Source organism: Microtus ochrogaster, chromosome 18, assembly GCF_000317375.1.
Source record: "Microtus ochrogaster isolate Prairie Vole_2 chromosome 18, MicOch1.0, whole genome shotgun sequence".
NCBI lineage: Eukaryota > Metazoa > Chordata > Mammalia > Rodentia > Cricetidae > Microtus > Microtus ochrogaster.
The window spans coordinates 10,892,438-10,904,100 of NC_022020.1; the positions used below are offsets into that span (position 1 = coordinate 10,892,438).

The 11,663-nt window shown below is 39.2% G+C and overlaps 1 protein-coding gene across 2 annotated transcripts in view; it reads right to left on the minus strand.

Moving 5' to 3' along the window:
• Dsc1 (desmocollin 1) overlaps positions 1-7,079 on the minus strand; it is a 30,396-nt gene extending 23,317 nt beyond the window's left edge. For both annotated transcript variants that reach the window (XM_005355800.2, XM_005355801.2), the window contains exons 1-4: positions 7,017-7,079; positions 4,517-4,601; positions 2,663-2,865; positions 1,431-1,550 (exon numbers count right to left, since the gene is read on the minus strand). In XM_005355800.2, coding sequence (XP_005355857.1) covers positions 1,431-1,550; positions 2,663-2,865; positions 4,517-4,601; positions 7,017-7,079 — 471 coding nt within the window. The remainder of the gene's footprint in view (positions 1-1,430; positions 1,551-2,662; positions 2,866-4,516; positions 4,602-7,016) is intronic.
• Between the last annotated feature and the right edge of the window lie 4,584 nt (positions 7,080-11,663).

The following is an 11,663-nucleotide window of genomic DNA, read 5'->3' on the forward strand; positions in this document are numbered from 1 at the left end:
CCATATTCAGAGAGTCCGGGTTTATCCCCTGCTTTTCGAGTCACAATCCAGCTGGCATTGGTGAGCTCCCAATAGATCAGTCCCACTGTCTCCGTGGGTGGTTTGGTTTTTTGTTTTTTGAAACAGGGTTTCTCTCCATAGTTTTGAAGCTCTGAGTGCTGGGATTAAAGGTATGAACCACCACCGCCCAGCAGAACAAATAGATCTTGATTAATATCTTAATCTAGACTCTTGTGTGAGTTTACTTTCAATCACTTTCAGCATCCTATCTTTATCTTTCCATGTGTGAAACCACAGACTCTGTCCCTTGTTTGATCTCTAATGTTTTCCTTCCCATGCAGTTCTGAGGCCTGGAGAGCAGTGTGCCTTTGCCGTCCTGTCCTTCCTGCGATTTCAAATTATTTAGCATTGAAAACTGTACGATCACAGGTGATACAACTTCGTGCACAATTATTTCAGCAGACTGCAGATTGTTCCAAAGCTGCCCTATGCTTTTATATCACTGTGTGACAGCGAGTCAGCCCACTTACTAAACCAAAAAGTAGCCAAGTTTTAGGGGATAAGTGTTCATTTAAGCCAAAGTTGAATTATGCAAAACTGGTAGACCTACTCTCTGCAAATGAATGCTTAGAATGTTTTGGGAAATCTAGCATCTAGGGTTGGAGAGATGGCTCAAGAGTGTAGGTGCTTGCTGCCAAACCTGACCATCTGAGTTTAAATCTTGGCACCTACATAGTAGAAGGAGAGAGCCAACCACTTCTAGCCATCTCCTGACCCATACACATGTGTTTCTATGGTGCACTGATGCTCCCTATCCCAAATAAATAAGTAAAGCGTTAAACACACACACTTTACAAACTACTATAAGAAATGAAGAAACTCTATGGAATCATTATATGTTCCTCATTGTGATGAATAGATGATATCTGTACTGCTAATAACTTAAATCCTTCATTCAGTATTTCATACCTTATTTATTTACATACTTTATTGGGAGGTGGGGAAAGAACATAGGACCCTGTGCATGCTTGGAAACATACTACCACTGAGCCACATCCCCAGCCATTAAAGTTGCACTTTTAGTTGTTTAGCATCGATTTCCCAAGCTACTCCTAACAGTAGGAACAGGGGCTGTCGGACTCTTTTGCTGACTTTTAGGACCCTATTGCTCATACTGAGTTCCTTTGTCCAGCCTTAATATGAGGGGAGGCGCTTAGTCTGACTGCAACTTGATATGCCACATTTAATAGGCATCCATGTGAGGCCTACAGAAACGGAGGAGTGGATGGAGGGAAACAGAAAAGAGGTCAGGGGTGGGGAGGCTTGGAGGAGAGGAGGAAGGGGAACCTGCAGTTGGGGTGTAAAATAAATAAATATAAATGAATAAAATATTTAACACATCTGAAAATTTAAAAAACCATGGGACAGACCTGTTGAACATGTTGTGGGAATGGACCTAATGAGTTCTCCATCAGCGAACACGGAATTGGAGCCCATCTCCTCTTACTGCGCTTGTGCACTGGGTCTTCCGTATGTCTCTTCCTAAATACCTACATTTGATGAGCAATGAAATACAGCATTATTTAGCATTGCCAAAACTGTGGTTTTCCATGTACTGCAAGATAGAGAAAATAAGTAAGGATGATACATGACAGTATCATGGGCAATCTCTAAAGAATTTGTATTATGCTTTTTCAGTAAACACACACACACACATGCACACACACACACTGACCTCAGACTACATCCTTTTCCCTAGTTCTATCTATTTCCTGATGTAACCAGTCAGCAGTCAGAATTTGGTTGGTCAGTGATATAAGCATCTTTGTGAAGTTATTGTCTTTTCCTGGCCCCTGCATTGATGATCTATTAGCAAATACTTAAGAACTGGCTTCATTTCATACAGAATGGTACAGGTGAAATCCATGGAAACCCTGTCTACAAATATTTCTGTACCACCACAAAAACGTGAACAGCATCTATTCAAGCAGCTTTCATGCCATTTGGATAAAAAGAATAATGTTTTATAAGTACAAAGCTTATGTTAAATTCAATGAAGAATGGTCTTTGCAATCAAAAGAAATCTGTTTATAAAATTAATCAGCAGTTTTAAGAGTCTAAGTCATTATACTGAGTTTACTCAAAGGCAGCTGCGAAGGTTGGCAATCTCCTCATGCCTAGGACTCATTACTCTTAAATACAAGACAGTGGATTTAAGACACACATACCCCTATCGACCGGGCCACATAGCCACTCTAAAGACAGGGGCCTTATAGAGTTTTCTACTACCCAAGCAGGTCCCCTTGATGAGTGACATAAGCCCCATTGAAAGGAAGCCACAGGGAAGGGTGGCGCTGCATGGCCGGCTTCATTGTTCTCTGAGACACTCCCAAGCCTTGTTCTTGTTCTTCAGGTTAGCTGTTCTTCCCACCACACCTCAAAATGTATCTGAATCCTTTGATATTCCGATTTTGCTCACCGGCCATGGTCTTCTTCAGAAATACCAACTGTGTAAATAGTGTATATGCCACTCCCTTTAACAGTCCAGTCCTCGGTTGTGAGAATGTTGAGTGCAAAAGACAAAGGAATCACTCAAGGATAACATTAGCCTTGCAGAAGCAATGGGGGCCCTGTAAGGACCTCTGGCCCTAACTGGCTTTACCTTTTTTTCTTTTGCTGACAGTTCAATTTCTATTTCCTTTTGCTCCTGACTCTGACTGTCTGAGAGGAAGATGGAGAACCTCCTCTGTTCAGAAGACAAGAGCAGGTCATGTGTTGTAAAGATTGTGCCGTCGTCTAGAACTCTGAAGGCTGGGTCACTGGACAGGATCAGGCTGGCTGATTTGAGGCACTTGTCCAGATTCACTGCAGGGAGACATTTCACAGCAATGTCAGGCTCAACTGGAAGAGAACGAGTCTTACAGGAATGACAATCGCCAGTAGCACGGGAGGAGCAGAAAGAGGGCGTGACACTGAACACCTGCCCTTCTGAAATGTGGGGGCTGTAAAAACTAGACTAATGGAGTTTTGCCCCCCTCCGTTTTCCTTCCTTCCTTTTTGGCAATGCTGAGGATCCAACCCAGGACCTCATCCAGAAAAGTGAAGCCTCTACCAACTGAGCTACATCCCTGTTCCTCCCATTACTTTCATCATGAATTAATTTAAGAAACAAACTGTTCTGCAACTTTATTGGATTTGGTTTGCTTCTACTTTCCCTAGTGTCCACAGGTTTGTGAACACAAGTCCTTGACTTTATGACAGTGTGAAAATGACATACATGTGGCCCAACTTCATGACAGTGTGAAAATGACATATGCGTGGGAGCAGGTGACTTTGAGCATGGGGCTTTAATACTGATCTCTTTTTCAAGCTAGGAATATGTGGCCAGAGTTATAAGCTGCTCCTAGTGACCTCAGATGAAGTGATAGTAAGGAACCATGTTTGCAACTGTACAGTGTGCCCTGTTGCTAAGATACAATGCTTGGTAGAGTAGGTGTGCTGAATGCATTTTCCCTTACTTTCAACTTATAGTGGGTTTAAGGAGATGTGGTGACTCTATCATGATTCAAAAGCTATCTGGATGTAGATAGGTTAATATGTATGTATTTATATCTTTAAAGATAGCCATATGTAAACATGTATATACATATATAAATACATACAATGTACTATATACATATAATACACTATGAAACAGATATATATGTATACAATGTTCTATGAAAGAAAATATATGTGATTAATACATGTGTAATTTGTATATATTATATACATGATTTAACTATATGTAAATTTCTGTTCTATAGAACATTATAGACTTATATAGCTTTAAATTGCATTCATCATAATATGGTGTCAGTGGATTTTTAGATTAAGTTAAAATTTATTTGGCAATAAGATAAAAGTTATGTTGCAACAGGTGAGAAACCTAGTAAGTTCTTGTGTAATATTTCTCATTAATAATGCAAATACTCTTCACATAGAATCTTTCTGAGTTTGATAAGCTCAGTGCTTATTGCATATTGATGGCTGTGACAGCAAAATGCACTAAAATCTTGTTTGACTCTCACAAGTTAGTCTGTGGAATATACCATATAAATTCTCAGTAAATACATACTCATTGCTCTCGACCACAAGTGCAGATTTTATATGGAGCGTTTCAGCTCTGAGATTTGTTTCATGTTTCATCAGTCAAGAAACCTAACACAGGGGTTCTGGTGCCTGAAGAGCTGATTTGAGATAAGCTTCTGGTTTCAATGCTTTCCTGTGTTGAAACCAAGAGGATTTTCTTCATTCTGTGATGTTTGCTAATTTTTCTAGCAAGAAAGATACAAAACCAAATTTGGTAGTTTGGCTACTCTCAATTAACATGAATGAAAAGGGAGCTGCTTTCCAGTGTATGGCAAGTTTCAACGCCGAGCAGCAATTACATAACTTCCGTGCCAAGGCTTCTAAGGGCAGCCAAAAAGTAATCGCAGTAAGTAACAACTGTCCCGTTCCCATGACAGAGTCTCACCTTTGCCTACAAGTGTTTCAGCCTTAAGATGAGCGGGAACGTGAAGAGAAATTTTTTGACAGGCATTGCAAAATAACACCAGAACCTTTAAAAAAAAAAAAACAAATTCAAGTATCATGCTGGATCACATTTTTTTTACATTACAGTTTTGCTTGTCAATAAAATTATTAGTAATTTTAGAAACAAACCTTTTAACCCTCTACTTTTTTAACATTCATTTTGAAGTGATTGGTACAGTCTTTAGGATTTCCAGGGTCGTTTAGTATCAGTGAAAAAATTAAGTGACTAGTTCTTAGGACTACAATACTATTATATAATTGCAGCAAAATGTGTTATACACCATCAGATTTATAGAGTATTGCCTGCACGACTGCCCACAAACTACACAGGCCTTCAGCTTGAAAAAGAACTGAATTCTAGAACTCTATATGCATTGATGCACTAACTCTCCAACCGCCTTTTATTATTATTTTTGCTCTTTGAGGTTATTGTTGAGGAAATGAGAAATCATTGAAACATTTTTGAGGCTCATAAAAATAATACTTAGAATCAATCCACTGTCATTAAATCCACTCACTGCTCAGACTGTCTTAGAAAAGAAAAAAAAAACTTCAAAATCTGTTTTCAAATCACCTAGCTACATGTTTTAAATTAACAGAATTCTCTGAATTTTAATAATATTCAAGGCACAGCTATTGTTATAGGAATTCCAAGGCACACAGACAAATTATATTTAAAAAAAAATGAGTAAAAGTTATGAGCTTGTAGAATTCTACAAAGCATTTTTATTTCTTCTGTGTCACTTTATATTTATCCACTTTCCTCTTTATTAAAATAATTTCATGGTCATAAAAAAAGACCACAGTTTAGATTTTCTAGTATTACACAGATCAATTTGTGATCAGTTTTTCTCAAAGACCAAGTTCTAAAGTTACAGGACTCAATATTTGCATAAGGATTAACAAAATGGTTAATGTTCATATTAAGGATGCTGTATCCTTCTTCCTCAACTCAAGTCTACTAGGTGTATCATAGCGGCTTACAAACAGGTTGTGAATCTGTTTTACAACTGTGGTAGGCATATATGTGGCAAGCTGCCATTGTATAGGTCACACTTGCATACAGCTGCAATTTAAATAACCACATATGAAAACAAGAGACCTTCTTATTCATTTGACTTTTAAAAATATAGTCATCTCTAATGCCAAGAATTACACTAGACCATGCCTCCAGTCTTGCTGGGGATAAAGTCTAAGTAGGCAATTGTCTATAGGTGCAATGTGAGAAAAGCCCTTCATAATTAGAAAGGGATGCACAAACATATACATTTATATATGCAAATATCCGTGTACATACATTTTATACATTTCCAAACCTATTCTCGTTTTAGTTCCTCCCTCTCTTAAGAACCCCTCCTCATAAATGTATTTTCTTTAGACAGAAATAATGGAAGTCCCCAGAAAACCAGTTGTCCCTCTGCCTCCAAGTGAAATTGGGGTCTAAATGGCTTGAAAGGAGCTGTGATCTTCCCAGTCAATATAGGAGTCAAGGGTGAAAGGGCAAAGGATAAACCGAGGGATAAGGGGCCAGGCAGGGACCAGAACCAAAAGCAAAAAGGAACTGGGTTTAATCACATTTTACTAAAGCAATGCTAACTCCAGTGGTTTCTGTGTGTTCTTCTCCAGGTAGTCATAGCATGGAAGTGGATCATCAAACCTGCACTATGAATTATTCATATGAAGAAAATGTATGTGCTCATTCATGAAAATCCCCAAATTCTGAAAACATAATTTACAAATAAAGTATTTTTGGTAAAATAAAAACTCAACAACAACAAAAAAATAAACAGGAATCACAGTGCATTATTTCTAGATGGAGGTTAAAGAAACTTTCCCCATCAAAAGCAAACATAGCAGCATCTTGTAAACAGGTCAAAGTGACTACAACCCAAGTGGAAGGCAGCTTCATGGCTATTCCAGTGACTGACACATTCCTCTTGCTGAGTTGAACTACAACCTCACGTGAAACATTCTATCCATCTTTTAAGGCTTCCTTAGTGAACTAAGAACATCTTGAGTAATTCATAGCTGCACCCAGAATTATCTTCTCTTTTTGCTGCTCAGTAGAATAACATGTTAAATGCATGAGCTTTATATATGCCTAGTATCTAAAACAAATCTCAGAAACATTTGGACCAAGTTCCAAAAAGGTATTTCACCACTCCTTGGGGGATGGGGGACACAGAAATCTGAATGAGGGATTCCCTTGAAAGACATTAGGACGCAGGTACTGGAGCTGGAAGAGAAAGCTTATCCCCTCCCATCCAAGGTCCCAAGCCCCTCGACTCTTCTCCAAATTATTCTCACATCAGGTTTTTTTTTTCCCCCTCTCTCTATCCTCCTTGCCTTTCCTTCCTGCCAAGACTCACTTTCAAGACCCAACTGGCAGGAGGAAGCAGGTGAGAGCATGCCTACTTCCCTAATCCTTGGAGGTTACTCACCAGGAGAGAGAAAAGGAGCTGCTTAGAGAAGGTGCTCCCTGGGGCAGCGGAGGCCACAGCCATCAGAAGAGGTCCCAATGGCCGGGGATGGTGAACAGCTACTAGGGTGGCCGGGAGCGCTCAGGGAGGCCAGGCAAAGGCTGCTACTTGTCAAGATGCTCTGCGGCCACGTTGGCACAGCTGAGGTGGCTTTGGAAGAGAGTCAGGAGACAAGAGATAAGTAAGAGGAGGAGGAGCGACGGAATGGCCTTCTTCCTTGGCCGCTCTCCCTCCTTCCAGTCCAACTACCTTTGAATGTAGAGAGGTTTCCTACAAGTGGGGAGAGTGAGGCACAAAACACCCCATGCCCAGCCACTGGCTCCTCCTCACAGCAGCTTTCAAAATTTCTCCTGCCACTTAACACATAGTCAGAAGCAGAAGACAACACCCTCCATCCTCAGCCCTCCTCCCTTTCCCCCCAGGTAGAGGCTGTGAAGTCCTCCCAGTTATTATGTCCTCCCACAGCCTCCGCTCCTTCTTGGCCTTATTAACCTGCCTTGCCCCCCGGGTGCAAACAGAAATTGTGCATAAACCCCATGCAAAAAAAAAAAAGAAAAGATGCCTTGTTGGGTGCATTGGCAAATCAGAGGACGTATGCTTGTGCAATCGCTTCCATCTGGAGATATCTCCCCATCAAAGCATTCAGGTATAGCCTGTGCCATGAAGCTCTACAGCTTTGCCGGAGAGATGACATTCCAGCTGATGCCCCCAGTGCATTGTGCTTATCTCCTGTTATTTTCTGTCTCCAAGGAGTCAGTACTCTAGACATCACAAGGAATATCCCAAAGTAGATCAACCTCATAAAGACAAAATAATAATAATAAAGCAACAAGAACATAGTTTCTTTATTGCTTTCTTTTTGTTACACTGGAAACTTTATTCTTGTATTGTTAGCCCCTCCTCCTGCAGAACAACTAAAATCTACCCCACTAATCACATGAAATCATTCCATTCTCCCTAATTGTGTATTACAAGTAATACGGAAGCTGACCTAGAGGGCTGGTGTACTGATGTCACAGCATTCAGGTTTTGTAAACACTGACGACTCTTGCAGTGGGGACTTTAGTGTCTTTTCTTCTGTTTTAATTCAAGTTGTTCAGTCTCAGTTGTTTTTGACAGCAGTGACAAAAGCTGGGGGAGAATGACAAATATTGCCAGGTATTCGGTGTTAGGTATGAGAATGAACTAAGTTCACATTTTCTGGATGATTGCTATAAATCAAGAGCCATAGCAGACATTTCAGTTGGTGTTTCCAATAGACCAACAAGGGCTCCTTTTAGCAAATGGACAGAACTTTGGGAAAGTAAACCACATCCCTGTGTTCCTGAACAAATGTGTAAAGTAGACTGGACATCCAGCTTAGGCCATGGGTTCATTCCCCAGCACCACGTAAGCCGGTAGTGGTGGTGCATGCCTGTAATCTCAGCACTCAGGAGGTGGAGGAGGGAGTCAGACATTCATGGTTATCTCTGGCTGTTTAAAAAGTTAAAGGACAGCCTGGGATAGAGGAGATTTTGTCCTAAAAAAACAAGTAGACAGTGTCTGCCCACCACCAAAGTAGTACCTTTTATTTCATCTCCTTATTTGTTGAAGCTACCTACAGTTGTGCAAACAGATGAACCCACTGGACAAATACTGAAAGATTCGCATAACAGGCTTTGTGCTCTGTTAAGAAAGAGTATCATTTAAGGAGAAAAGAACTGGAAATCTCATGAATCCAAAAATAGTCCCCTTTTTGGAGATCGCATAAAAGTTTAAAGGATAAAAAAAGGTCACTACAAAATAGTAAAGATCTTATCACTTAAAAACAAGGTAAGTAGCAGATCCTAAGATTATAATTCAGAGTCTAATTTATTATGCAAATATTGCATAATCTCTCGTTTACCACAAACTTACTGTCATAAAGAGAAAGCTTAACATGTAAAGCCTCACATGGTGCGTGTATTTCTTTAATCATTAGCTTAAGGTACATCAAGAAGGCATCTCGATGACCTAAACAGTAAGTTCTAAGGAGACAGGGCAACACATTTCAGAGAAATTGAATACATGGGGTCAATTTAAAGGAAGAACTGCTTAAGACAAAAATTCAAGACCTTCAAACAGTTACTATTTTAAGCAACTCTAAGATATCTCCCAGGTGAGCTTATTTATTCTAAGACCTTCAGGAATACTGTACTGATAAAGCTATTCATGAGTGGAAAGAGCCAAATTCTGCAGTGGAGGAAATATTGGCTGCAATCCTATGGGGAAAACATATAAACAAAGGAGAAAGGACGTCTGAGCTATTGAAACCAGCATCCTCAGTCTTTTGATTTCAGTATGTTACAGAAACAAACAAACAAAAAAGCATTAATTTTTCTCTGGTGACCTTCAAAGTTGAGTATTTAAAATCTATTTTTAATTATAACCTTACTGTCTGTTGGTCTTCTTCTGTATTAAGCATCACATTATTAAATGCTGCCTTTGAAGGTGAGAATATATTCTTACTACCTAGACAGAAAGGCTCTTCAATTCCATTGAACTTGGAAACTCTCTGTGTAAAAAGTTATTAAATTTAGAAATAAATTACTAGGAATGACTTCTTAAGGGTTCTTACAGAGATTACTAATTAATTATACATAAAATAAAAATGATCACTCCAAATTCTTATCAAAACAGTTGTCAGGCCTAAAAAAAGAAATGTCAGCACCCTCCAAGGGCAATTAGGGCCCCCTCCATTTAGCACCCACACTTAATTCAAACTGCTTAAGTGAAGCATGATTTCCTTCATGTAAATGCATCACAACTGATTTAACCGAGCATTTAAGTCATTCTTAACATTTACTCATTACAAGGACCAACTTTATACATATTTTTTGTGTGAATTTAGTACTATTTCTTGAGCTAGAGGTATTTTATGTTCGCAATGTTCTAAATTAACTCTTTTAAGTTAAGCATTTTCAGAATTTGATGTTGAAGTACTTGATAGGCTAAGACGTTCATATGTCTAAATTATGCAACTCCCTTGGTGAATTTCAATTGAAGATGACACTTAAAATCTTTAATATTCTTAATTGTGCCATATAATAGCAAGACATTCATTAAAAATAAATATTTTTATGCAGTTCTATTTCTATTCTCATTAATAAGATAAATGAGGTCCTTATAGTTATAGATATAATAATACTATACATAATAGATATGCACAATATAATGTATAGAATAAATATGCAATGGAAAAAGGAATAATCTGGGAATATTTTTAGAAGAAGTTCCATTAAGAGCACACTTCTCCACTTTACAGTTGTGTTAACTATGGTTTCTTTTGTGCAAATGAATTAAGAGCGATTACCACTAAACAAAAGAAACTACTCTCATTAAAGCATCCACCCTCTATGAAATAGCCTCAATTAGTGACTGGCCTCCAATTATCATTATGCTATGATGCTTCTGCAACCAATTGGTAGCAGACAACCCTCCCGCAATGTCATAGGTCAGGGAACATGAATCTAAAAAAAAATGCTGAGGTTGGGAACGCCCAGATTCCACTCTCAGAGCCAGATTCAGATTGGAATGGGCTCAATATGTTGCAAGTCATCAGACAGTGCTATTCCACCATGTGCCTAGAACTGATGAATAATCATCTATTGTATTCAAAATGCTGCTATAAAATGTAAAGAAAGCAGAATGAGCAGGAAAGAGAAACTGTGTGCGATGATGAAGACACTACTGGCAAACAGAAAGGGAGTCTATGTATAAAATAAAATAAAAGGAATATGTGGTCACATGCATATTTAGGCATAGAATTTCAGTGTTTTAGGAGTTCAAGGTAGACTGGGATACGTGGAAGAAAACTACCTAGCATCAGTTTCTGGCCTAAGGCACACATGTATAAACAAACATACACATGCACAGAGTAAGGGAGACAAATCAATTTGTCTTCCTCACTATAAATGTTTCTGAGATTACAAAAGGTGAGAGTATGTCCTTTACTGGAGGCTGACATCTAGTTTGGAGCTAGATTGCATGAGGAATGGAAAACTCTAGAAAGAGGGTAAGCTGGAAAGATATATAACAGGGAAGAGGGCAAAATGAGCTGAAGGGGAAATTGGTCAGGGTAGGAACAACTTCTCTCAACAGACACTTAGTGTCTCCTCTCTATGACTCTGGAACTGCTCTAGTCTTGTCAGAGGGTAATGAAGAAGCCGATAAGGAAAAGACTACACGCAGTGGGGAGTGGGGAGCTATAGCTATAGCTCTTATAGAGAAGGGAGACAGTAACCCAGCATGGTAGGGAAGGACAGTGATGATGTTTGTGTCACTCTGTCACAGGAAGAAGCTCGTGAAATCACTTCAGAGATGTGAAGCACTTAGAAGAAGTCCGAAGAAGAGCAGCCTTTGGTGCAGTCTTGTACCAGTAAGTGTCTTGAGACATTAGTTAAACGTAGAAGCAGAAAGACACTCGAGAATTTACACGACACAAATCAAAACATTCTGAATAAGGGATTTGTCTCTAATGGTCTCTAATTTCCTCAGTGTCAGTTGTTAAATATCAATCAGCATAACACTGACGATTCATTTTCTGTGCTTTGCAATAATCTTCTTCTGTCCCCGATAGTGACCTTACAC